The sequence below is a fragment of the Oncorhynchus nerka genome, linkage group LG27 (assembly GCF_034236695.1).
Source record: "Oncorhynchus nerka isolate Pitt River linkage group LG27, Oner_Uvic_2.0, whole genome shotgun sequence".
Taxonomy (NCBI): Eukaryota; Metazoa; Chordata; class Actinopteri; order Salmoniformes; family Salmonidae; genus Oncorhynchus; species Oncorhynchus nerka.
The window spans coordinates 44,776,080-44,803,579 of record NC_088422.1 but is presented as its reverse complement, the minus strand read 5'-3'; the positions used below and the strand labels follow the sequence as shown (position 1 = coordinate 44,803,579).

At 45.4% G+C, this 27,500-nt stretch overlaps 1 protein-coding gene across 3 annotated transcripts in view; it reads right to left on the bottom strand.

Moving 5' to 3' along the window:
• fbxl17 (F-box and leucine-rich repeat protein 17) overlaps positions 1–27,500 on the bottom strand; it is a 314,946-nt gene that overhangs the window by 91,142 nt on the left and 196,304 nt on the right. For all 3 annotated transcript variants that reach the window (XR_003860846.2, XM_029638371.2, XM_029638370.2), the window contains one exon: positions 875–951. Coding sequence is in view for 2 of the 3 variants with exons in the window: in XM_029638371.2 (XP_029494231.1) it covers positions 875–951 (77 nt within the window). In the remaining variant the exon portion in view is untranslated. The remainder of the gene's footprint in view (positions 1–874; positions 952–27,500) is intronic.

The following is a 27,500-nucleotide window of genomic DNA, read 5'->3' as shown; positions in this document are numbered from 1 at the left end:
AACCCATTTCATGAAGCTCCCAACAAACAAGTTAATGTGCTGACGTTGCTTCCAGAGGCCGTTTGGAACCTGGTAGTGAGTGTTGCACACACAGAGCGACAGAGAGAGAGAGAGAGAGAGAGAGAGAGAGAGAGAGAGAGAGAGAGAAGAGAGAGGAGAGAGGAGAGATAGAGAGAGAGAGAAGAGAGAGGAGAGAGAGAGAGAGAGAGGAGAGAGAGAGTGCGCGCGCTAATGTACTATTGTGGTCATTTATCAAGTGGTCGGTCTACGGTTCACAGAGACTCTGAAGGGGAGTGGTCCAGTGATTACACTCACTATGGGTCGGCTAGAGGGGAAACACATGGCAGTGGAACCCCTGAACGATTCGAGACATGAACACAAGTGTTCCCCTGACCAACACAGACCAAGCAAAGACACCATAGGATCTGACTCTGGGGGGGAAACACACCAACATATAAGTCATGTGAGTTTGCAGTGGGAACGTCCACACGACCAAGGTCTGGACATGCAAACATGTTTTATAAACTATTACTGTACCGGTGATAGTTGGAGTATTACAATTCTTCCAGAGGAGAGAGAGAAGTTCAGACTGATTTGAGATCAGATACAGTATGTGTGGATTATAGATGAGGTGTTCAGATGATGCCAGTAGAGGTGAAAGGGGTGAGAGAGAGGACAGAGCCCAGAGGAAGAGACACACAGTCAACTTTCTGAGGTCAGCTTAGACGGAAGTTACTCAATGAAAGCCCTGGAGCGCGCGCACACACACACACACCACACACACACACAGTACAGTAACTCTCACCCAAACGCCCCGTCAGACTTTTCATAAAGTTAGTTATAGAAATATAGCATATAGAATGCCATTTTTTACCGTGGTCTGTGATCTTGCAGGAGACCAGGTAGAGTTCTTTGAGGCTCCTCCCCTCCTTGGCTATGATCTCCACACACCTGGGAGGAAGAGACAGAGAAACAGGGGGGATGAGAGGAAAGCTCCGGATCACCCGAAGAGTTTTCAAAACACAAAGGGTCTGGTTCTACGCTTACGACTTCTACGCACACACACACACGCACTCACGGCAGGCAGTGTTCCCCACTATAGGTTAACCATGACAGCTCCAGGGACATTTCTGTTCATATATTCACTGTGTGCTTCTCCTAACACTTACACTGATCAATAATTAACCATGATCTGCTCTCATTAGAGCCCACAGACCAGGGCCTACGATAACGCAGCGGACGGGGAGGGTGTGTGTGTGTATGTCTGTGTGTGTGTTTTACACTTCAAAGGAGCTCAGTGGTGGAATATCTGCATTCGGCCCAGTCTCTCTACCATGGCACCCTAGAGACCCCCCCCTGTGAACGTGTGTGTGCACGTGCACGCATGTCTGTGTGCGCACGTTCGAGCGTGAGCGCGCGCGTGTGTGTGTGTGTGTGCGCGCACTCCAGGGGAGGCCGGAGGAAGATCAGAGAAGCTGTTTCAGATGATTTCCTGTAAATGGTCCTAATGAGCCGAGAGTTAGCAACACTGGTTTGATCAATGCGTTTGACCCATTAACCTTCAGCAAAACCCTCAGATGTTTTTTTGGTCCGGATTATGCTGCATATTTCATTTCGTCAAATGCACACGGGGGCTTTCCCATGAGGTTAGAGTGGGATAGTATGACGCCCCACTGTCTCCTACAGCTGAACGCTGGGCCTTTCAAGTTCTGGGCCTGTATTCATAAAAGCATCTCTGAGTAGAGTCTTTTAAGCCGAAATCACGGCCCGTCAATGGCATGAAAGGTGCATGTTAGAGTAGCCAGGGTCAATTCACATACACTGCGTAGCGTATGCCAGCATAACTGTCATGAAAATCCACAATAAACAGTTGCTACGCAGGCCCTGGGAGTTATTGTTGTGGGTTCCTTTTGACTCACCTTCGACTAACCTTGTTTTGCTAGCTCAAGAGGACGTTTGTAGCATATAATTGCGAGTCTCTCTCTTCTACATGAACATTATTCTCTTTTGAAATCGGAGTCCTTGAGTTTTCCGGACGTAACCTGCCTAGGCTATATGCCTACGATCGAAATAACCACAGGTAGACTGCGAATTGTTTCAAAACATGTAACTTATTTGACTGACAAACCTTAGCTTACAGCCCAATACATTTTAAACTACGTCTTTAGTCTACGTAGCATAGGGAAGATCGGAACACAGGTACGTATGTGGCAGGGTCTACAGACAAACACGGATTACAAAGGGAAAACCAGCCGTGTCGCGGACACCGACGTCATGCTCCCGGACAAGCTAAACACCTTCTTCGCCTGCTTTTAGGATAACACGGTGCCACCGATGCAGCCCGCTCCCAAGGACTGCGGGCTCTCGTTCTCCCTGGCCGACTTGAGTAAGACATTTAAGCGTGTTAACCCTTGCAAGGCTGCCGGCCAGATGGTATCCCTAGCCGCGTCCTCAGAGCATGCGCAGACCAGCTGGCTGGTGTGTTTACGGACATATTCAATCGCTCACTATCCCAGTCTGTTGTCCCCACATGCTTCATGATGGCCACCAGCATTCCTGTAGCCAAGAAGGCAAAGGTAACTGAACAAAATGACTATCGCCCCGAAGCACCCACTTCTGTCATCGTGAAGTGCTTTGAGAGACTAGTCAAGGATCATATCACCTCTACCTTACCCGACACTCTAGACCCACTACAATTTGCATACCGCGCCAACAGATCCACGGATGACGCAATCGCCATCACACTACACACTGCTCTATCCCATCTGGGCAAGAGGAATACCTATGTAAGAATGATGTTCATTAACTATAGCTCAGCATTCAACACCATAGTACCCTCCAAGCGCATCATTAAGCTCGGGGCCCTGGGTCTGAACCCCGCCCTGTGCAACTGGGTCTTGGACTTCCTGACGGGCCGCGCCCTCCTGTACTCCCTGTTCACCCATGACTGCATGGCCACGCACACCTCCAACTCAATCATCAAGTGTCCAGACGACACAACAGTTGTAGGCCTGATTACCAACAATGACGAGACAGCCTACAAGGAGGAGGTGAGGGTCCTGGCGGAGGGGTGCCAGGAAAATAACCTCTCCCTCAACGTCAACAAAACGAAGGAGCTGATCGGGGACTTCAGAGAGAGCACCCTCCTATCCACATCGATGGGACCGCAGTGGGAGAAGGTGGAAAGCTTCACATCACCGACGATCTGAAATGATCCACCAACACAGACAGTGTTGTGAAGAAGGCGAAACAGCGTCTCTTCAACCTCAGGTGGCTGAAGAAATTCGGCTTGGCCCGTAAGACCCTCACAAACTTTTACAGATGCACAATTGAGAGCATCCTGTCACAGCCTGGTATGGCAACTCCACTGCCCGCAACCGCAGGGCTCTCCAGAGGCTGGTGCGGTCTGCCCAACGCATCACCGGGGGCAAACTACCTGCCCTCCAGGACACCTATAGCACCTGATGTCACAGGAAGGCCAAAAAGATCATCAAGGACATCAACCACCCGAGCACCTGCCTGTTCCCAACCCTACCATCCAGAAGGCGAGGTCAGTACAGGTGCATCAAAGCTGGGACCGAGAGACTAAAAAACAGCTTCTATCTCAAGGCCGTCAGACTGTTAAATAGCCATCACTAGCTGGCTAACACCCGGTTAATCAACCCTGCACCTTAGAGACTGCTGACCTATAGACACAGTCATTTTAATAATGGAACACTCATCACTTTAATTATGTTTTACATACTGATTTACTAATTTCATATATATACTGTATTCTATTCTACTGTATTTTAGTCAATGCCACTCCGACAGCTCGTCCTAATATTTATATATTTCTTAACTATATTCTTCTACTTTAGATTTGTGTGTATTGTTGTGAACTGTTAGATACTACTGCACTGTTGGAGCTAGAAACACAAGCATTTCGCTACACCCGCAATAACATCTGCTAAATATGTGTATGTGACCAATACCATTTGAACAACTCAACTATTTCCTTTCCTACAAACGACCCTCACATTTTATCTGCTTACTTTACCAGTATTGCTCCACGTAGACGCCAGAAAAAATAGACTTGCTTTCTAATTTCATAAGCCACAGTATGATGCTGTAGACACTGTTGACGCTCTCTGTCATTCAGTCAAACGCATTCTATTTCCAAATGCTTTAGGTTTGAATTGGGATTTAGACTGTGTTTACACAGGCAGCACAATTCTGATCTTTTGACCAATTACATCAGATCTTTTCACATCAGATATGGGTCTTTTGAAGAATATCTGATGTGAAAAGATCTGATGTAATTGTGTAAAGCGTTATGACAACAGGACCTAATCTGAATAATACTCATGTTTTCCAAGTCAATGATTTTTGTGACAATGCGATGACATGTCGAACAATGGTACCCTGTGACAACAGGAAGGAGTAGAACACTGTCACAGGATAGAACCTTCAATCCCCATCATCACAAACACCTCATGTCACACGCTCCCTCCAGAGAATCAGGATCACAAGCAGAAAACTATTCCATTGTTCCATGGCTTCGGTCCCAAATGGCACCCTATTCCCGATAGTGTACCACTTTTGACCAGTGCCCATGAAGTATACTGTAGGGAATAGGGCGCTATTTGGGTTACACCATTTCACCGGAGAGTCAATACAACACATTTCCAGTTGAATTGAGACAAATCGCATTTACCGGGCCCATCTTTTTCCATCCGCATGTGTGATTCTCCAGTTTTTATGTGATATGATAAATATGCTCTCGCATATGAAACACAACATGGATAAGTATTCTCATGTATTACACCTTGTGGTGTGACACATTTGCAAACGGAAGACTCAAAGATAAAAGCCAATAAGAAAAGCATATGTGACAGTAGCAACAAGAATGGGTACATGGACTATTCCCGGCTGTATCGAGTGAATCTGCCTCCCAACATGGACCCCACCCCATTAGCTTGAGTTCACTGGTCTGAATCCACATAGATAGAGAACCTTTTATATTGCATTGTGCCTCTCCCTCCCGTCTCCTCTCCCTCGCATCCACCTCGCTTTCCATTTCCACTGAAGACGATTATCCAAATGGAGGAAAAAGATTCCTGTAAATTTACTGCAGTTTGATGCGTTTCAGTGGCGCCCATGAAAAGATCATTGAGGACCATTGTTAGACCATCAGGCGACAGTACATTGCTCTCCACACAACTAATGCTGTTTCCATATCCCTGCAAACCCCACTCCCCCACAGCTGAGGTGACCTGATACGCAGTCCAGACCGTGAACCATGCCCTCTAATAGACATGCGGTCATTCTAAATAGGCCACTCTAAACCCGTTACCGGCTCATTCTAAACTGTAAATGTTGGTCTTGTACGAGTTCAAATGCACACAGCTCCACTAATTTGGTTATTCTGCGAAACGTGGCGCCGTTCTGGACAAAAACGGGGAACCTGACACGCCGCACTCTATCTGTGCTGGTCACGGTAGAGGAAACGGCAAAGACCCACTCAGATCTCATCAAACGTGAGAAGTAAGAGCCAACTGGTCAAACTGACCGTCAAACTGGGGAGCTGAGACGGAAGAACCATTAAGTCCCATGGATCATTATTCTCCGTGGAGTATATTAGTGCTGCAGCATTAGTGACCATCCAGGCTGACAAATGAGCACATTGAGCAGCGATAGAGGGGTAACGGATGGAGGGATGAGGGAGGAGAGTGATGTTTCCTCCGAGAGCTTGTTACTGTGTGCCCTGATCTCTGGGGTCAGGGCAAACCCAATTAGAGCCAACATCGGAGAGACAGGGGGGGTAAGGGGAAAGGGAGAGAAATGCAGAGAGAGAGAGACAGACAGAGAAAGAGAGGCAGGGGGAGAGAAATGCAGAGAGAGAGAGAGAGAAAGAGACAGAGAGGCAGAGAGAGAGACACAGAGAGAGAGAGACAAAAATTGAGGGAGGGAGCGAGCGATAGCACGAGAGATTGATAGAGGCAAAAAAAAAAAGTGAGACAGTGAGCCAGAGAGGTCTTTCATGAGACCCAGCTGCGATGAGAGGCGATGAAGAGTAGAAGCGAGGAGAGAATCTAAGGAGGAAGACGGCACAGTGCGTGTCACATTAAAGAATCCCCCCTGATTGAGAAGCAACAAGCACCTGCCTACCCTTGGGTTCCCCCATGCTCATGTCCCGCGCTCAGCTGACATGAATTAGTGATCCACTCTCTTTCAATCATGTCGAGCTACCATGACAAAAGGCCCTGGGCGGAGTGTGCCCACTAGAACACCGAGAGAGAAAGTAACACACACTCACATGGAAGAGGGGCTTAGTACGCAAAATATATCTATGCTACAATATATAAATGTACCGGTAGTCCTAGTGCCAGGAGCAATGCTGCTGCTGCTGGTGGGGTAAGAATGATGATGGGAGATGTACAGGCATTACTATGGCTTCACTTCGGACTGGACCGTGTGTAGGAATATGTGTTTCTGAACCCATAAGTGGTTGACTCTTGTATTCATGTTGTTTTCTTCTATGCTTGTTTGAGCATTGATCTTTTTTTGTCCAGTAAGGTAAAGCGATAAATGCTTCATAGGCGTTCCTACATTTGTATCAAGGAATATGATGGGCCAATTAGTGTCCAGAACTCTGTGTTCGACTACCTGTCGCTACCCGCTACTGGCTCAACCCTCAACAGCCAACAAGGGGAGTTACTATGACAACAAAGGAGTTGCTATGACAACAAAACGACTCCACAGCTGAGTGATTAGTGTGAGTGGCATAGAATAAAGAGGGAGAGAGAGAGAGAGAGAGAGAGAGAGAGAGAGAGGTAGAAAATAAAGAGAGAACGAGTGAGAAAGAAGTGATGAAGAAGTGACAAGAGGAGATGAGCAAAGAGAATGAGAATTGGGAAAACACGTAAATTAACTGTAGGCAAGACAATAAAACACTTCACAAAACACAGAATTCAGACAAGAAAACAGAACAGCTCTGTGTATGACGCGACTGTACAAGAGAGGAGAGAGAGAAAGGAAGTAAAGAGAAAAAGTGAGAGGTGGAGAGAGCAAGAGAAGTGAGACACACAGAGTGAGAGAGCGTGTGAGCGAGAAGAGTGTGACACACAAAGAGAGAGAGTGCGAGAGAGAGAATGCAAGAGAGAGCGCGAGAGAGAGAATGCAAGAGAGAGCGTGCGAGAGAGAATGCAAGAGAGAGCGTGCGAGAGAGAGAATGCAAGAGAGAGCGTGCGAGAGAGAGAATGCAAGAGAGAGAGCGCGAGAGAGAGAGAATGAAAGAGAGAGTGTGAGAGAGAGAATGCAAGAGAGAATGCAAGAGAGAGAGACCGCGAGAGAGAGAGAGAGAGTGTGAGAGAGAGAATGCAAGAGAGAGTGTGAGAGAGAGTGTGAGAGAGAGAATGCAAGAGAGAGTGTGAGAGAGAGAATGCAAGAGAGAGCGTGCGAGAGAGAGAATGCAAGAGAGAGCGTGCGAGAGAGAGAATGCAAGAGAGAGAGCGCGAGAGAGAGAGAATGAAAGAGAGAGTGTGAGAGAGAGAATGCAAGAGAGAATGCAAGAGAGAGAGACCGCGAGAGAGAGAGAGAGAGTGTGAGAGAGAGAATGCAAGAGAGAGCTTGCGAGAGAGAGAATGCAAGAGAGAGAGCGTGAGAGAGAGAGAGAGTGTGAGAGAGAGAATGCAAGAGAGAGCGTGCGAGAGAGAGAATGCAAGAGAGAGAGAGCGCGAGAGAGAGAGAGTGTGAGATGTGCCTGGTGGTGTCTCCCTGGAGCTCAGAGTGTTTTGACTCCCTGTCACTGTCACATTTACATAGGTAAACAATAATACAACCGTCTCCTCACACACAGAGGTAAATCAGCACAGCACACACACTCAGAAACACACACAAGGGGTTTCCATTAGCCGATAATAGCCGGCCTTTGGTCGTTAAATTTGTTTTAAAAAAAAAGATAAATAAATGTCCGGGAAACAAAACAAAAAAAATCCCATTGCGAAATAATGATTTTTAGCCTATTCATTGGTGGAAATACCAGTTGATGTAAATACAATGGACTGGTCATGCTTATTGGTGTAACGTCTACTTCCAACACTCTCAAACACGTAGATCCCCTGAACGCTGCTCATTCTCCAGATCCCAATCACCTGAATTCTGATCACCTGTTCACACACCTGTATGTAATTATCACACACTATTTAGTTCAGTTCTTTGCACCCCGTCATTGAGCGGTATTGTTTGTTTTGTGACACACTTCAATTCAGAGCTCAGTTTTTCCAGTAATTTAAATCCTCCCGTGTACGATAGTTTTTGCCTGCCTCACTAACCACGCCTTTTGCCTATTCTCTGCCTGTACTTTAGCATATTGGATTTCCTGTTATCAACCTATTGCCTGATCTCTCGGACGACGTTTCTAGACTTTTCCCTGCCTGTACTGTTGCCTTTTTGGACCCCCTGTGTATGACCTTCTGCCTGCCCCTGAAAACAGCTACCTGCCTCCTCCTGCGCTTGAGACCAGCTCTCTGTCTCCCATCGTGTTAATTACAATTGGTCTATGGGTAATTTTCAATATTTTGTGGAATTACTGCGTGTGTATACTCGTTATGTATTTTATCACAACAAACAGATGTTGAGCCTTTGAGTGGAAAATCTGTCAGACAACACTTTAATAAGCACAATCAATATGCAACAATTGTAAATGCAATCGTGTGTTAAAAATAGTTTTTGGGCCACGATGAAAAAGAGATACTATTTTAAATTTCTCAACTGGTAAAGCAAGTCACAGGAAATGGAAGGCATGCTTCAGCAGCGCATCACACAACATTTTGCAATAAGCTGGAAGCAGTATGCATTTTGAAAACATATACGGTACATTCGGAAAGTATTCAGACCCCCTCGACTTTTTCCACATTTTGTTACGTTACAGCCTTATTATGAAATCATTTCCCCCCTCATCAATCTACACACAAACTGACAAAGTAATAATGACAAAGCAAAAACAGGTTGAGAAATTTTTGAAAATGTATTTAAAAAAAAGTATTCAAACCCTTTCCTCAGTACTTTGTTGAAGCACCTTTGGCAGCGATTACAGCCTCAAGTCTTGGGTATTACGCTACAAGCTTGGCACACCTACAGTTGAAGTCAGAAGTTTACATACACTTAGGTTGGAGTCATTAAAACTCGTTTTTCAACCACTCCACAAATTTGTTAAAAAACTATAGTTTTGGCAAGTCTATCAGGACATCTACTTTGTGCATGACACAAGTAATTATTTCACTTATATTTCACTGTGTCAGAATTCCAGTGGGTCAGAAGTTTACATACACTAAGTTGACTTTGCCTTTAAACAGCTTGGAAAATTCCAGAAATTATGTCATGGCTTTTGAAGCTTCTGATAGGCTAATTGACATCATTTGAGTCAATTGGAGGTGTACCTGTGGATGTATTTCAAGGCCTACCTTCAAATCAAAAGAAATCAGCCAAGACCTAAGAAAAAAAAAGTCTGGAACCAAGTCTGGTTCATCCTTGACAGTAATTTCCAAACACCTGAAGGTACCACGTTCATCTGTACAAACAATAGTTTGCATGTATAAACACCATGGGACCACGCAGCCATCATACCGCTCAGGAAGGAGACGCGTTCTGTCTCCTAGATATGAACGTACTTTGGTCCGAAAAGTGCAAATCAATCCCAGAACAACAGCAAAGGACCTTGTGAAGATGCTGGAGGAAACAGGTACAAAAAGTCTCTATATCCACAGTAAAACGAGTCCTATATCAGAAACCGACATACAAAAGCCAGACTAGGGTTTGCAACTGCACATGGGGACAAAGATCGTACTTCTTGGAGAAATGTCCTCTGGTCTGATGAAACAAAAATAGAACTGTTTGGCCATAATGACCATTGTTATGTTTGAAAGAAAAAGGGGGAGGCTTGCAAGCTGAAGAACACCATGCCAACCGTGAAGCACGGGGGTGGCAGCATCATGTTGTGGGGGTGCTTTTTTGCAGGAGGGACTGGTGCCCTTCACAAAATAGATGGCATCATGAGGCAGGAAAATTATGTGGATACATTGAAGCAACATCTCAAGACATCAGTCAGGAAGTTAAAGCTTGGTCGTACATGGGTCTTCCAAATGGACAATGACCCCAAGCATACTCGGGGTCAATGGCAAAATAGCTTAAGGACAACAATGTCAAGGTATTAGAGTGGCCATCACAAAGCCCTGACCTCAATCCTATAGAATATCTGTAGGAAGAACTGAAAAAGCGTGTGCGAGCAAGGAGGCCAACAAACCTGACTCAGTTACACCAGCTCTGTCAGGAGGAATGGGCCAAAAATCACCCAACTTATTGTGGGAAGCTTGTGGAAGGCTACCTGAAATGTTTGACCCAAGTTAAACAATTTAAAGGCAATGCTACCAAATACTAATTGAGTGTATGTAAACTTCTGACGCACTGGGAATGTGATGAAAGAAATAAAAGCTGAAAAAAATAATTCTCTCTACTATTATTCTGACATTTCACATTCTTAAAATAAAGTGGTGATCCTAACTGGCCTAAAACTGGGATTTTGTACAAGGATTAAATGTCAGGAATTGTGAAAAACTGAGTTTAAATGTATTTGGCTAAGGTGTCTGTAACCCTCCGACTTCAAATGTATATTTGGGGAGTTTCTGCAATTCTTCTCCGAAGATATTCTCAAGGTCTGTCGGGTTAGATGGGGAGCGACGCTGCACAGCTATTTTCAGGTCTAGCGAGAGATGGTCGAACGGGTTCAATTCCGGGCTCTGGCTGGGCTATTCAAGGACATTCAGAGACTTGTCCCGAAGCCACAACTGCATTGTCTTGGCTGTGTGCTTAGGGTCGTTGTCCTGTTGGAAGGTGAATCTTCACCCCAGTCTGAGGTCCTGAGGTTTTCATCAAGGATCTCTCTGTACTTTGATCCGTTCATATTTCCCTCAATCTTGACTAGTCTCCCAGTCCTTGCCGCTGAAAAACATCCCCACAGTATGATGGTGCCACCACCATGCTTCACCATAGGGATAGTGCCAGGTTTCCTCCAGACGTGACGTTTGGCATTCAGGCCAAAGAGTTCAATCTTGGTTTCATCAGACCAGAGATTCTTGTTTCTCATGGTCTGAGAGTCTTTAGGTGCCTTTTGGAAAACTCAGAGTGGGCTGTCATGTGCATTTTACTGAGGAGTGGTTTCTGTCTGGCCACTCTACCATAAAGACCTGATTGGTGGAGTGCTGCAGAGATGGTTTTCCCATCTCCACAGAAGAACTCTGGAGCTCTGTCAGAGTGACCATCAGGTTTTGGTAACCTGCTGTTTAGCCAGGCGGACAGCTCTAGGAAGACTCTTGGTGGTTCCAAACTTCTTCCGTTTAAGATTGATGGGGGCCACTTATATAGACAGGTATGTACCTTTCCAAATCATGTCCAATCAATTGAATTTACCATAGGTGGACTCCAATCAAGTTGTAGAAACATCTCAAAGATGATCAATGGAAACAGGATATACCCGAGTCTCATAGCAAAGGGTCTGAATACTTATGTAAATGTTTTATACATTTGCAAACATTTCAAAAAACCTGTTTTCGCTTTCTCATTATGGGGTATTGTGTGCAGATTAATTTGGAAATTGTTTTATTTAATCCATTTAGAATAAATCTGTAATGTAACTAAATGTAGTTTGAATTTGTATTTAACTAGGCAAGTAAGTCAGTTAAAGAACAAATTCTTATTTACAATGACTGCTTACCCCGGCCAAACCCTAACACGGACGACGCTGGGCCCACCCTATGGGACTCCCAATCACGGCCGGTTGTCATACAGCCTGGAATCGAATCAGGGTCTGTAGACGCCTCTAGCACTGAGATGCAGTGCCTTAGACCACTGTGCCACTCAGGAGCTCCTTGATTGTAATGAACCTGAGCGTTTTAATACATATTATGAGGCATGTTTTACCTTGCTTTAAAGTAGCCTAGGCAAAATCCGACCAGAATTATTTCATAGACTTTCATATGCCATTGAAACCAGTAGCCCATTTCTCTTATGTTCTATTGGTTTTCAACTTTCTTTCATTGTCCGGTAGCCAAATGCACATTCACATGTAGCCTACTGCCTTGTGCGCATTGCTGAGCTAATAATGTTCTGATCTGTTGCATCAGACTCATTTCTTTTTAAAGTCATTTTTTATGTAGCCTAGGTTGTATGGATTTGGGATTTATTATCCCACTATTGTCCCAGAGTCAATTTGGGCTATTCCTTTCTCGACAAGCAGACCAATAGAATAGGTCAACTTGTCTACTATGGGGGATAGTAGATGGGTATAGGCTCATAGGTGACGCATGCATAGGGCTAGGGGAAGCTAAAGTTTCCCGAATTAAATTGCCAAAATTATATAGCCTAATTAGCATACATTTTAAAGACTAATTTGTCTTTAAGTTATAAAAATTCTCAAGTTATTTGAACGGACAAATAGCTTATCTTAATGGCAGCTGGCAGAGAGAATCGGCCATATCACCAGTGAGTGCACACCGCGCATATTCAGGCTCTATCATTGTTGGGTCGCTAAAACTTGAAAGTTAGTTTTTGGACAATCATTTCCTCCTCCAGTTGAAAAAGGACATCATATTCTATGTGTGTGTCCCTTTCTCGTAGACCTATTATAAAAAGGACAATGTCGTTTCATTTATTGATCTTTTTGTCAGTGTCAGCAAAGAGACATGTAATTTGTCGTAACAAAAACATCTGCTAATGTCTCCAGTCATATAAAGTGTATAATTGGGCTCTCAGGGACATTTTTTAAAATTGATGCAGAGCAGCTCCGAACATGCACTTTTGTCAGCCTTGGCCAGCGTTTGAAATCACAAAGAGAGCAATAGAACACTCTGACTTTGGACTGCCGTCAATTTCCAGCTAGTAAAGTGTTTTTATCTGCGCGGTACCTTCACTCTCTGAGGAGCTGAGTGTGCTACTCAAAGCTTTGTCCGCGGTGTAACACTGCTGCCTGTTCACGGCTCGGTAATAGGACTTCGATACCTGCTTAGAGAAAAAGAAAACCACTCTCCGTTTAATACAAATCTCACGGCTTCAGCTAAGAGGCCCGTGTGAATTACCCGCACTGGAAAAAAAAACGGAACGGTTTAGTAGGTGACGTTTGTTTCGGACCGTTGATCAACAAGGTCGTTACAGTACTTTAACATCCTCAAATTCGCTATTTACATGTATTTTTTTACTCCCCCACCAGCACATGAACAGTGGCTGTACAGATCCGTTTACAGTACAAGCCTGGGCCCTTGTGGTGGTAGCAGTCGGTCCCACATACGATCCTTATTCACGTAATAACTCGTAGACATCCGTCGTAAAAAAGGAGTCCCCGGGAAAACGCAGTCTGTGGAACTACATCAGTGGAACATGGGGGCCTTCCAAACACACAGGCTTAACCCCCTAATGGAAACATGTCTACTCAGGACTTTTACTGGGCCCAGACACAGCCACAACTCTACAGCAGGGCTTAGCACAGGAGACGGCGGGAAGGAAAGAAAGAAAGAGAGAGAGAGTGTGTGTGCGTTAGTACCAAAGTAGAGATAATCTACTCCTTCACAGTGCGACCAGAGAACCCAGACAGGGCAGGCTGAGAAATAATAGCAACAATAGTTGAGGACTTGCGCTCCCTTACTATCACAAAGGCTGCAGACAGTCCGCCAACAAGGCATGTGTAGCGCATCTCTTTAGCAGCGAGCCACAATGGAAGGGGAATAAAGGAGGCGGCCAGGAGAATGGCTCTAGGTGCGTACAATACTGTGGCCTTACACGTAGCCGCGTTTTCATCACACGCCCAGCAATTACACGGCTGCCTAGCGGGACAAAAGCAGCGGGAAAATAGAAAATTGGTGATTCTAGAGGTGGAGAGAAAGGAGAGCGAGTAAAGCATGAAACGTCTAAAGGAAAAGCGGTTCAAGGTCTGCTAAAGGGTGAAAGCATAAAAGAAGGTGGCGGGGAGAGACGTCGAACGCTCTGAGGCCGTCTTTAATCTTAATGAAATGGAGGGGCGGAGCGTGGGGAGGAAAGGAGGGGAAGGGAGGACCGGATTTTCTACTTCTGAAGGAACCGCTTTCTCGAAATGATTCTTGTCGTAAAAACATTTGATATTTCCCTATAAACCCCTACCTCTCTGTCTCAGACCACTTTCCACAATGAGTTTCAGATATTCTGTTGACAAAAAAAACGTGAAGACTTTCTTTTCATAGGACTAATAGAACGGGATGTAAAAAAAGCCCATATACCCCTGGGAGTCATTTAACGGGAAACTAGTCCTCAACATCGAAGAAGGGAAACAATCCGGAGATGGGATAATACACGCCACATAGATTGCCAGTAAAAAAAGATGGTGATATAGTCATTGTTATTGCAAATGCCTGCTCAGTGCCATAACAATAAATATATAATAACCATAGCACGGTATGGTTTCTGGCGTGCTCTTCTTCCTCTCTTTGTGATTGAGAAAAAACCCAGATTGAGATGGACTACAAGATAACTATCAGCAATAGGTTGGATTATTATTTGGCCTTCACATTTGAGTCATTTAGCAGACACTCTTATCCAGAGCGACTTACAGTTAGTGTATTCACCTTAAGACAGCTCGGTGGGACAACCACATATCACAGTCATTTACAGTTAAGTACGTTTTTCCCCCGAATAAACTAGCTATCAGCAAAATCAGAGCTAGTAAGAGGGGGGGGAAGAGTCAAGTACGTGTGTTAGTTCACGAAAGGCTTCTTTTATTTATCCGTGATTATGAATTCCAATTGAAAATGAGCAGAGTCTTGCACTTTGAGTGCTTTCGTATATTTTCACCTGTGTAGACTTGAGGACAACTACAAATCAAAAAGACACTTTAACAAAGACATTCCTTCCACACTTCTTTGTCAATACCACACACAGACGCAATCATGCACAAACGTATTGTATGTACGCTGTGAGACGGGTAACATTCACCATCAATACAAATATTGTGTCTGTATTCCTCTAAACCTGTGTTCCGTGTTTTACTCAGCCTCTCTGTGGATGTTATCACAGGCCAATAACAGAGGGTTAGTGCTAGCCGGGATCCTTGGGACGTCCATACAGAGAGAGGGGGTCTGTTGGAGAAATTAGGACCTGGTTGGCTGGACGCCTGTATGCCTAGCTCTAGATCCATTACCCATCGTTAAAATGAGATTCACATTCCTTTGGTGTTGAGCGGGGTCGTTTATCATGTTGGAATATGGCCGTGGTGATTCCAGACCCTGTCATCAGGCCTGCTCAGAGCTGAGCCCATGGGGTCATAAGTGAGCACATAAATGCCCATCATCCTCTCTGCTCCCAGCAGGATTTGTGCATCCCAAATGGCACCCTATTCCCTATATAGAGCACTACTTTTGATCAGGGCCCATTCCCTATATAGTGTGCAACTTTTGACCAGAGCCCCAGGGGCCCTGGTCAAAACTAGTGCACCGTATAGGGAACAGGGTGTCATTGGGGAGGCTATCCTTCGTGTGCGAGACGATTGGCTGGGAGCGACGGACAGCCACTACTTCTGAGAGTAGAGACACACACACAGTTAGCCAAAAGGAGCAGAGAGGATGAGGTCATTTAGCAAACCTCATCCCATGATACTGGGGAAGAGTATGAATATGATTGGATGTCCTGGTCGCGGTTAGCCCTAACCCTTGTTATCAGCTGAGGACAAGGCCTTCAACATGTTGGCAGTGTTTCGTGCCTTTCAGTCATACTTGTTCAACACGGCATGTTTCCCTAAACTGAGAATCCGCCATACTTCACTACCAAAACAAACTACCTGGGTCTCACACTGAAAATGAACTAAAGACAGATGAAAAGGGGATAAGGAACTGCTGCCTCGCCTGTCTCCTCCTCTGAAAGTTTACTGTTGATCCCTCCTGTCTAAATCACTTCCCTGTGGAAAAGCAGGTCCAGTACAATCACAGCAGTAAACACACACTGTGGTTCTGTGAAGCGACACCATCCTTCCACACCCCCTCACAGATACACACCTCTCTCACCCGGGTCTCAGGAGTGGTTGGGCAGTACCCGTAGCAGACAGTGATAAGCCCTGAGGGAATGGTGTGTGGGTGTTTGTGTTCAGATGTGAGATGGACAGTGCAATGTTTGTCCGTGACAAACAGGCTGTGAAGGGAATCCTACGTTAACAGAGAGTCTTATTTCTGTTTCTTGCTTCCTCTTCTTTGGGACTGGGGAGCTACGATTTCCAGACGAAGTCAAAAACCCCCTGAGCGTCGAACCAACAACAAAAGAAGTTACCAACACTCGCTCAACGTCTGAAAGTGACAGCAAAGTCTCATTTCTGGCGTCGATGGACTGTTTACCGACATAAACTGTAAACCACAGCTTTCCAACGTTGGCCTCAGAGGAAAACTGTCAACAACACTCCCACACAGGTGTACAACTCTTGAGCTCTGCTACACTTTCAATGTTTCTTTGTTTACAGTCCTCCAGCAGTACATCCATCTCCGCTGGGGGGAGGGGGAGGGGGGGGGAGACCTATACTTCACTTTATTCTGACCTATCTCCGGTGTGAGAGGTGTCACGGTGTTTACAGTACTACCCACTGTCCTGCTGCCATAACATACACTCCGCCCGCTGATGCACTGCTAATTGCTACATACTTTTGATGAAGGCCATCCGCTTTAATGAGCACTAACCAACACTTAGACACACACATACACACACGCACAGAGACAGACACAAGTTAGAACAATATTACTGCTGTGTTCATGTTTAGCCCCGTGGCAAAAATTGGAGGCTGGTCATTGAACTAATAGATATGATGAGGTGGAGAAGGAGAGAGGGATTTGTGTGTGTGTGTGTGGGGGGGGGGAGACGACTACAAATTCTGGGGGACGGAGCACAGACACTTCAATTTCCCCACTACTATGACCGAGCGCAGACACTTCAATTTCCCCACTACTATGACCGAGCACAGACACTTCAATTTCCCCACTACTATGACCGAGCGCAGACACTTCAATTTCCCCACTACTATGACCGAGCACAGACACTTCAATTTCCCCACTACTATGACCGAGCACAGACACTTCAATTTCCCCACTACTATGACCGAGCACAGACACTTCAATTTCCCCACTACTATGACCGAGCGCAGACACTTCAATTTCCCCACTACTATGACCGAGCACAGACACTTCAATTTCCCCACTACTATGACCAAGCGCAGACACTTCAATTTCCCCACTACTATGACCGAGCGCAGACACTTCAATTGCGCCGGGTGGCTTTAATGACAGGAAATACGTCTCTGACGTGCGCAAACGATCACTATGAATGTTCCTTCTCTGGGGGCGCGGTGCGCTACGGCGCTGTGAGACGGATGCTGGTTCACTAAACAGCAGTTTGTCCCTCTACGCTGCAGATGAAAACGCGGGTCGGGAGAGGTCGATCTATGGCTGGCCTAGAAGAGTCGGACGTCAGACGTAAGAGTAAGTTAGTCGACACATGGCTACATAATAGAAGTAACCGATTGAATTCTCAAGCAACTGGCTACATCCCCATAGCCTTCCTCACTCCTTTCCTTGGGCTCGTCACGCGCCTGCTGTGCCATAACCAATTGAATACAGTTACTGCCATGAAAGTGTGTGGATTTTGCCAAATCATAACAAGTTCTGTATGGGTCAGAATGTAAAGAGCTGACTCCTGAACTTCCATTAGGCAGAGAGAAAGAGAGGGAGACGCGTGCACACACACCACACAACCCCCCCATCTGGATGGAGATCAGGGAGGGGGTATTACGGTCTGGGCTGCTCATATGGCCGGTCCATAAATGTCTCTCTTCGTCTAGTTCCCTAGCCAGAGAGAAAGACTGGAGCATGAAGAGAGGCGAGGACGAGGAAAAGGAAGGGGGAGCAGCGTGGATAGAGAGATGAGCTGGAGAGAGAGGGGGATTTAAGAGAGAACGAGAGAGAGAGAGAGAGGGAGAAAGACCACCTCAATCGAACCACAGCTATGTTCGATCACAGCACAACACTCGGAGGCATCATTTTACCCAACATTTAGTTTTCTATTAAAACATTTCAACATGTACACGCCAAGCGCCATCAACACCACATACATTCTCGGTCATGTTCCAAAGCAGAGCTTCCAGGAAAATAAAGCTCCAAATTATAGAAGGAGGAGGAGGAGGACACATTATGTGAGTAAGAGTGAATCAAGTGAATGGTGGATGGCACAAGGTCCAGGGAAAAGCACATTGCCGAAACATGATTGAAGCTTTCATTAAGCCTTTTCAAAATGGTTAGTTCATCAGGTTTTGGACTCTTCCGACGGAGGTCACTCTGCCAGGACCTCACTAACGACCCTTCGTGACCTCCTATTAACCTCATAATGACCCTTTCCTGTGTCAGATCGTCTGGGTCACGGTCACCGTGGTAACCGGGGCAGCAGAGGCGCAGTGAGTGACTGATTCTAGGCTGTTCTTACAAACCACTCTTTTCATAGCTTTACTTTAAGAGAACATTTATTTTACATTTCTTACCTGGTTAAATACTATTTAAGCAATACTTTGGACACAAATAAAACACACACACACACGCATAAGCACGCACGCACACGTATTAAATATAAAACACTCCAAAAGAACGGAATGCTTAACAAGCTACACTAGCTAATATCCAAGCCGTTAATCCAACTTTTGGCCTGTGGGTAGAGGGGTATAGCACCCTAATGGGAACCTTGTGGCTAAATAATAATAGGAGAGAGAGAAAGAGAGAGAGAGCGAGATAGAGAGAGCGTGCGAGATAGAGACAGAGAGAAAGAGAAGAGAGCGTTTGACTCTGGTGACACGCAGCCATTAGGTATTCACTAAAACAGATGTCAACCGGCTCGAATGCCTTCTCCACAGCCAATGACCAGAATCGCAAATTAATTTCCCAAGGAACGCTGTTTGATCCCGTGCCAAAGAAAGAGCAATCCCGCAGGAGAGGGGAAAGGAGGATGGAAGGCGGAGAACGGGGGCGGGGAGGAGGAGCGTTTACCCCACTTCAAGGTGCATAGTCTTCCCCTCCCCCCCTTCCCCTCGTCTTGAAGATGCCATCTTTAGGGGGCAGAGGAAAACAGAATGCCATTAGCCTGATAGCCTAGTGAACGTGTTAAAGGAGACTGGAATAGGCACTCCAATAGCTTATCATTGTCTAAGCAGACATGGCTTCGTTTCAAAGAGTGGAAGTGAGAGAGAGGAGAGAGAGAGGGAGAAGAAAGAGAGAGAGAGAGGAGTAAGACAGATGAGGAAAACAAAGAGGGGGGGTCTTTACCCACATTGACAAATGCAATAACTTTTTAGATTCTTCAATGCGTTTGTGGGACTGAAATGTGTGTAATTGACATGGTGTATATACGTGTGTATGAGTGTGTCCAGGGGATAACAATGGTTCTAGAGGTGTCCTGGTGCTGTTGTTGTGTTTCCATTACACTAACCACGCTGACATCCTCCTCCTCGTCTCACATCCTCCTCCATTACCAGACCTGGACAACACGCTGGTTGAGAGAGAGAGAGAGAGAGAGAACAAGGGAAGATGACAGAGAGAGAGAGGGAGAAGGACAGAAGAGAGGGAGGAAGAGGGGAAGAAATGGAGGAGAGAGGGGAAGAGAGGAAAGGGGAAGAAAGAGAGCGACGAAGACGGGACTTGGGGATGGTGTGATTATAGCCTTTCATGGGGTCCATCCATACTTGATAGATTCCAGATGACGACAGTACTCTTTGCTCGATTGTCTCTCTCCCTTGCTCTTTCTCTCTGTCTATTTCTTTCATTCACTGTGTTTCTCCCCCCTCTTTTCACTCACTCTCTCTCTCCTGCTTTTCTCTTCCTCTCCGTCTGTAACAGTTTATCACTGGTCTACAAGCATCCCTCTGTATGATCCCTCACATACTTCCATTTGTTATGCTCTTGTCCTCTCGTGGATTTCTTCCCCCTCCTCCCTCTCGTTATCTGTTTCACAGCAAGACAACGAACCGCATCCTAGATCTGTGATCTTCTCTCTCTTCCTCCTTCTCAACCCCCTCTCCCTCTTGCTCTCGGTTTCTCGCCCTCTTATGTGGTCCCTTCTTCCTCTCTCCCCATTTCTCTCCCTCTCCATTGCGATCCCCCTTCTCTACCTCTATCGTCTTCCCACCACCTTTTCCTGTCTCTGATTCACCCTCTATCCCTCCCTCCATCCATCCATCTCTTTCTCTGTGTTCCCACCCCATCCCTGACTCTGTGTAAAGAATGTGCCAGGGTAGACGCTAAGTAACCACACTTCCATGACTAGGACATGTGCTGTCCCTGACTCTGCCACGCATGAATGACAAACAGAAAAACACAATGACCAGCAACAAGACAACTATTCCATCTACCCAAGACAGCCAGAGTTACCACGACACACACACTATTCCACTACCCAAGACAGCCAGAGTTACCACTACACACACACACACTATTCCATCTACCCAAGACAGCCAGAGTTACCACGACACACACACTATTCCACTACCCAAGACAGCCAGAGTTACCACGACACACACACACACTATTCCACTACCCAAGACAGCCAGAGTTACCACGACACACACACACACACACTATTCCACTACCCAAGACAGCCAGAGTTACCACTACACACACACACACACTATTCCACTACCCAAGACAGCCAGAGTTACCACTACACACACACACACACCATTCCACTACCCAAGACAGCCAGAGTTACCACTACACACACACACACACACTATTCCACTACCCAAGACAACCAGATTTACCACTATACACACACACTATTCCACTACCCAAGACAGCCAGAGTTACCACTACACACACACACTATTCCACTACCCAAGACAGCCAGAGTTACCACTACACACACACACTATTCCACTACCCAAGACAGCCAGAGTTACCACTACACACACACACTATTCCACTACCCAAGACAACCAGTTACCACTACACACACACACACTATTCCACTACCCAAGACAACCAGAGGTACCACTACACACACACACACACTATTCCGCTACCCAAGACAACCAGAGTTACCACTACACACACACACACTATTACACTACCCAAGACAGCCAGAGTTACCACTACACACACACACACTATTCCACTACCAAAGACAGCCATAGTTACCATTACACACACACACACACACACACACACACACACACACACTATTCCACTACCCAAGACAACCAGAGTTACCACTACACACACTATTCCACTACCCAAAACAGCCAGAGTTACCACTACACACACACACACTATTCCACTACCCAAGACAGCCAGAGTTACCACTACACACACACACACACTATTCCACTACCCAAGACAGCCAGAGTTACCACTACACACACACACTATTCCACTACCCAAGACAGCCAGAGTTACCACTACACACACACACTCTACTTAGACAGCCAGAATGACCACTGCTACAACCCCATCACAACAGAGACCTTCAGTATTAACTCTCTATTTCACCATACCTTCCTTAATATTAGCCAAGCCCCGGTTATTACACACTCCATATGAGCTAAGGCAGAGCTGTGTGCGTGTGTGTGTGCGTGGGTGTGTGTAAGACTGGAAAGCAATGGGACAACCCGCTGTCAAAGCCTCTGCAACATGCCACGGCGCTCTAAATGTACTGTATGGATTTATAGTCCATATCATATACACACAAAAATGTAGCACGCCATGACGGAGTGAACACATTCATTTATGGATTTATGGCCTGTGTCAGCCACACCAATAAGGAAAGAACCATAACGAATGCTAATTTTAACCATCATAAACAACACTAACGAGCACTGGACTGACGTGTGTGTGTGTGTGTGTGTGTGTGCCTATAACGGGCTGCCCTTTACTCCAGAAAGGCATGTGCGTGTAATATGGTGTATAACAGGCGTCACATGCATGGTGATGTCATTTCCTAGTGATTCCGACAAGCCTAATTGTTCTAAGTGATAATGTGCTCGTATAAAAGGCCTCCGTATTTCTCTCCTCTCAATAAGGAGCTTCACTCCAGCTATCTTTCACCACCTCTATGTATTTACCTAACATTCAAGGACACAGAACAAGGGCCCTGCCAATTCTGGAGGGTTGGATTCTGATCTGAACTACATAAGCTCTCAAAGCTAATCTCTCACCCGCACACTCACACACGCGCACACACACACACACACACACACACACACACACACACACACACACACACACACACACACACACATGCAACACACACACTCACACACCACTTTACCATAACTGGAGGTAATTGGAGTCTGTTGGCTCAGTCTGCCAGCTTGATTTTATTTCTCTGCTTTGGTACAAATCCACTCAGCATGGGACCCTACACCACCACCTGTGTGTGTGTGTGTGCTGTGTGCTGCATTTTATGCCAAGGAGACATGAGAGGGGGATAGAGACATGAGAGCCAGGGGAGTTTTTTGGAATGTGGTCCCCGGTGAGCGATCCATTCTCTGTGTGTGTGTGTGTGTGTGTGTAAGTACAGTGTGCATGTGCGTTCAAGGAATGCGCTCCCTAGTGAACGATCCATTCTGTTTTTCCACATGAAGCTGTTGCTCATTAATCAACTCATCTAAAGAGGACTCGGAAACTGTGGCGCTCTTTCATAGTTTGGGTTTTTCACTCGCTTGTTTCCTCTTCTCTTGTTCATCTCATATAACAGACTTTTGGCTGAATCGGGTCACTTCGTCGAGAAAAGAGGACAAGCACATACAGCACAGACATGCTGTTGTTTCCCCGAGACCTAACGGTATGATACTGTATGGTGGGCCTTGGGGTATCACCGATAGTGACCCTCCCCCCCAGTGTCAGCCCCAGGCTGGGCATGCATCCTAAATCAAGCCCCAGGCTTCAAATGGGCCTCCAGCACTACCATGAGCTACATCAGTCTGGATCTGCTGGACTCACATATACACATGCACAGTCCCTCATAACACATGTACGCACACGAGGACTAAAGCAGAAAGCGAATCTCTTCCCTCTGAGCAACAGCTAAGAGTGTGTGTGCGCGGCGCAGAACCTTATCGAGTCGCACACTACTGTGCTTCTCACACTGCCTATGTAGCAGGCTGCATTGACTACTACGGTAGAGTATTAGTGGTGAGTTACGTGGCTGGTTGGCAGTCCTGTGAGTGAGTGAGTGAGTGAGTGAGTGAGTGAGTGAGTGAGTGAGTGAGTGAGTGAGTGAGTGAGTGAGTGAGTGAGTGAGTGAGTGAGTGAGTGAGTGAGTGAGTAAAATGTGAGTGGAGGGGTAACAACTTTTGACAGCATATACAGAAGAATCAATGTAGTCCATATGTCCTAACATAATGTAGGCTCTAAACTTCTCATCGATCTTATTCCACCAGGAAGACCCATGACATCACACTAAGCAGGACAAACTTGATCACATCTGGCATGCTGTTAAACAGGAAGTAAACATACACTAACAGCCAATCAGATTGTCCATCTGCTGGTTCTGGGTGCAGCGGTTCGAGCACTCGAGCCCAGGGAGAGTGTGTGTGTGTGTGTCAGGGGGGACACAGATACACTCAGACCCCAGAGAGAAGGCAGGCACACGGTTTTATCGGACCTGTTCATTGGTCGAGTCAGCCAGCCACAGATGACCAGGAAAACTTATTCCACCACTGTCTGGTTATGACATCTGTATTCAATCTGTTACGTTACAATAAGCCCAGTGAAAAGTCTCATACACACACTGAAACACACACACACAAACACGTTCCACTGTAGATGCGAGTCCGAGATGTAGTATGTTAATGTGAGTTGATGTTTCAGCCAATGTTCCTGCTGTTGGTCCATTTAGCCAGCCATGAGTAGGGAATGGGGGGCGAGGGAATGGGGGGGGGCGAGGGACTGGGAGAAGAAAGGAGAAGGGGAAAGCGTGGTGCCGGCTGTGAGTGTTCGTCTCTCTCAGCCAGCTCAAGAGAGCACTGATAATTGACAACAGTGTTTCAGCATCATCCCTGGACTACTCTATTCATTAGAGAAACCAAATCATTCCGAGCGAAGCTGAGGCGCATTAGGGTCTGGCAGTCACTGCACTGCTGTGCGTTTATTTTAATAGCGTGACAAATGGAGAATGCTTGTTAAGATGGACAGAAGTCAGACAGACTCCACCTGTTAGACGGACTGCTACTGCTTGTGTGTGTAGCAGACAGACACACACACACACACACACAGGCAGACACACACACACACACACACAGGCAGACACACACAAATGTGAAAATTGACTTCTCTAACAGAGAGGGATGTGCACAGTACTTGTCAGTAGGTACCTATTGTAGCCGTAGGAGTTATTGACTGAGGATCTATTGGTAGTAACAGTAGGAGGACTCCTCTCAGTAGACAGACAGCACTACATCACACAGATGATGTCACTCAGAGAAGCAGGAAGTACAGATAGAAGCCAACTGGTCAATTTCCATTGCTGGGCGATATGGACAAAAATCCATATTGAGATAAATTGACACATTGTTGGTGCTGATGATACATCTGCTGTAGATTATTTTTGGGGGAGGTGCTAGAGCTGGGCAATATGGACAACAAGTAATATTGTGATAAATGTAAGTATTTTGCTCCATAAGAATAAATACAACAATAGAAAAACATGTTTAAAATAGACAGTTACTGTACATAATATTTTGAACATTTGTTTTATTTAACCTTCATTTAAAAAGGCAAGTCAGTTAAGAACACATTCTTATTTACAATAACGGCCCACCCCGACGACGCTGGGCCAATTATGCACCGCCTTATGGGACTCCCAATCACGGCCGGAATCAAACCAGGGTCTGTAGTGACGCCTCTAGCACTGAGATGCTGGGCCACTCGGGACAGGGCTCTAGAAATGTTTTTCTCCAGTGCCAAGACAACTGAGATGGTAGCCTATCATTTAAAAAGTAAGCCATTTCCATCTAACATATCTAGGGAATGCATGATTGATATTTTGATGTGCAACCTGTCAAAATAGGATCCAGAATGACCAGATCTATTTTAGGCTCTTCAGAATCTGCATATTGGCGTATAGGCTACAGTATATTATTCACCACCTGAGGAAGTGGGAACTCAAAACACAGCTAGATTGCTAATCACTAAATATATTGTTGCTAAATATTTACAGTAGTGTAATTGCGGACTGTAGTTTACAGTAGTATATACTGTAGTGCTTTTGTTTTATTATTTTGACATAGAAGTGGAAGTTTTCTAATACTAAAAGCCCTCATTTTCTAGAACCTGAAGGTAGTTAGGACAGGTGTCTGAATGGATAGTTCTGTAGTAAAAAAAAGTTTTTTTTTTTGCAGACATCAGCGTGGCTCTTCAGTGTTTCATTCTCTCCAGATAATACTGTAGCATTTACTATAGTATACTACAAAATGATATACTGAGTACTACACATAATCAAGGGATACTAGTGTGTAGTGTACAGTTGAAGTCGGAAGTTTACATACACTTAGGTTGGAGTCATTAAAACTCATTCTTTCAACCACTCCACAAATTTCTTGTTAACAAACTATAGTTTTGGCAAGTCGGTTAGGACATCTACTTTGTGCATGACACAAGTCATTTTTCCAAATATTGTTTAGACAGATTAATTCACTTATAATTCACTGTATCACAATTCCAGTGGGTCAGAAGTTTACATACACTAAGTTGACTGTGCCTTTAAACAGCTTGGAAAATTCCATCATGGCTTTTGAAGCTTCTGATAGGCTAATTGACATAATTTGAGTCAATTGGAGGTGTACCTGTGGATGTATTTCAAGGCCTACCTTCAAACTCAGTGCCTCTTTGCTCGACATCACAGGAAAATCAAAAGAAATCAGCCAAGTCTGGCTCATCCTTGGGAGCAATTTCCAAACGCCTGAAGGTACCACATTCATCTGTACAAACAATAGTACACAAGTATAAACACCATGGGACCATGCAGCCGTCATACCGCTCAGGAAGGAGACACGTTCTGTCTCCAAGAGATGAATGTACTTTGGTGCGAAAAGCAATAAAGGGGGAGAATTGCAAGCCCAACCGTGAAGCCCGGGGGGGCAGCATCATGTTGTGGGGGTGCTTTGCTGCAAGAGGGACTGGTGCACTTCACAAAATAGATGGCATCATGAGGCAGGAAAATTATGTGGACATATTGAAGCAACATCTCAAGACATCAGTCAGGAAGTTAATGCTTGGTCACAAATGGTTCTTCCAAATGGACAATGACCACAAGCATACTTCCAAAGTTGTGGCAAAATGGCTTAAGGACAACAAAGTCAAGGTATTGGAGTGGCCATCACAAAGCCCTGACCTCAATCCTATAGAAAATGTGTGGGAAGAACTGAAAAAGCATGTGCGAGCAAGGAGGCCTACAAACCTGACTCAGTTACACCAGCTCTGTCAGGAGGAACAGGCCAACATTCACCCAACTTATTGTGGGACGCTTGTGGAAGGCTACCCGAAACGTTTGACCCAAGTTAAACAATTTAAAGGCAATGCTACCAAATACTAATTGAGTGTATGTAAACTTCTGACCCACGGGGAATGTGATGAAAGAAATCAAATCTGAAATAAATCATTCTCTCCACTATTATTCTGACATTTCACATTCTTAAAATGAAGTGGTGATCCTAACTGACCAAAGACAGGGAATTTTTACTAGGATTAAATGTCAGGAATTGTGAAAAACAGAGTTGATATGTATTTGGCTAAGGTGTATGTAAACTTCCGACTTCAACTGTAGTATTCTTTCATTATACTACAGAACTACATAGTAAGTAATGTACTATTCTATAGTAAAAACTGTAGTATTCTTTCATGTGGGTGCCATGAAGTCAATATCGAGGTGTAAATAATAAATTATATACTCACAGAAAGCTGTGACTCTCCTCTCTGTAGCAAGAACAGTAGTTGCTTTGAAAACGGTATTCTTCCTGCAATTGCTTTTTGAGCAAAGGTCATATGCTTGTGCTTCTCAGAATGCATCTCTCCCTCCTCTGTGCGCACAGTGGGGAGAGGGAGCGAGAGTGGCTCACTAACACACCAGCCGACAGCGAAACGGGGATAGGCAGGTACTTTCATAGCCTGAATCAACATAATACATCGGCTATTACTGTCGACCCCAAAAATGGTTGTAGAACAATCTACAGGAACAATGCTTTGCAAAAATGCTGACAATTACCGACATAGGCCTAGGCAAAATACTTCCGTAAGAGAAAGGCAATGTCGGTAATTTGCAGTTTATCGTCCCAGCTCTGTCACACACACACAAACAGAGAGACACAGACAAAGATGAAGGTACATGGTGAATCAACTAGTAATGTAGCCTTTCTCAGGGCCAGGAAAAGTGGATCTCTCATCGGCACATCACACTCAATCTGATAACGCTAAACAAACAATGAACCAGACAAC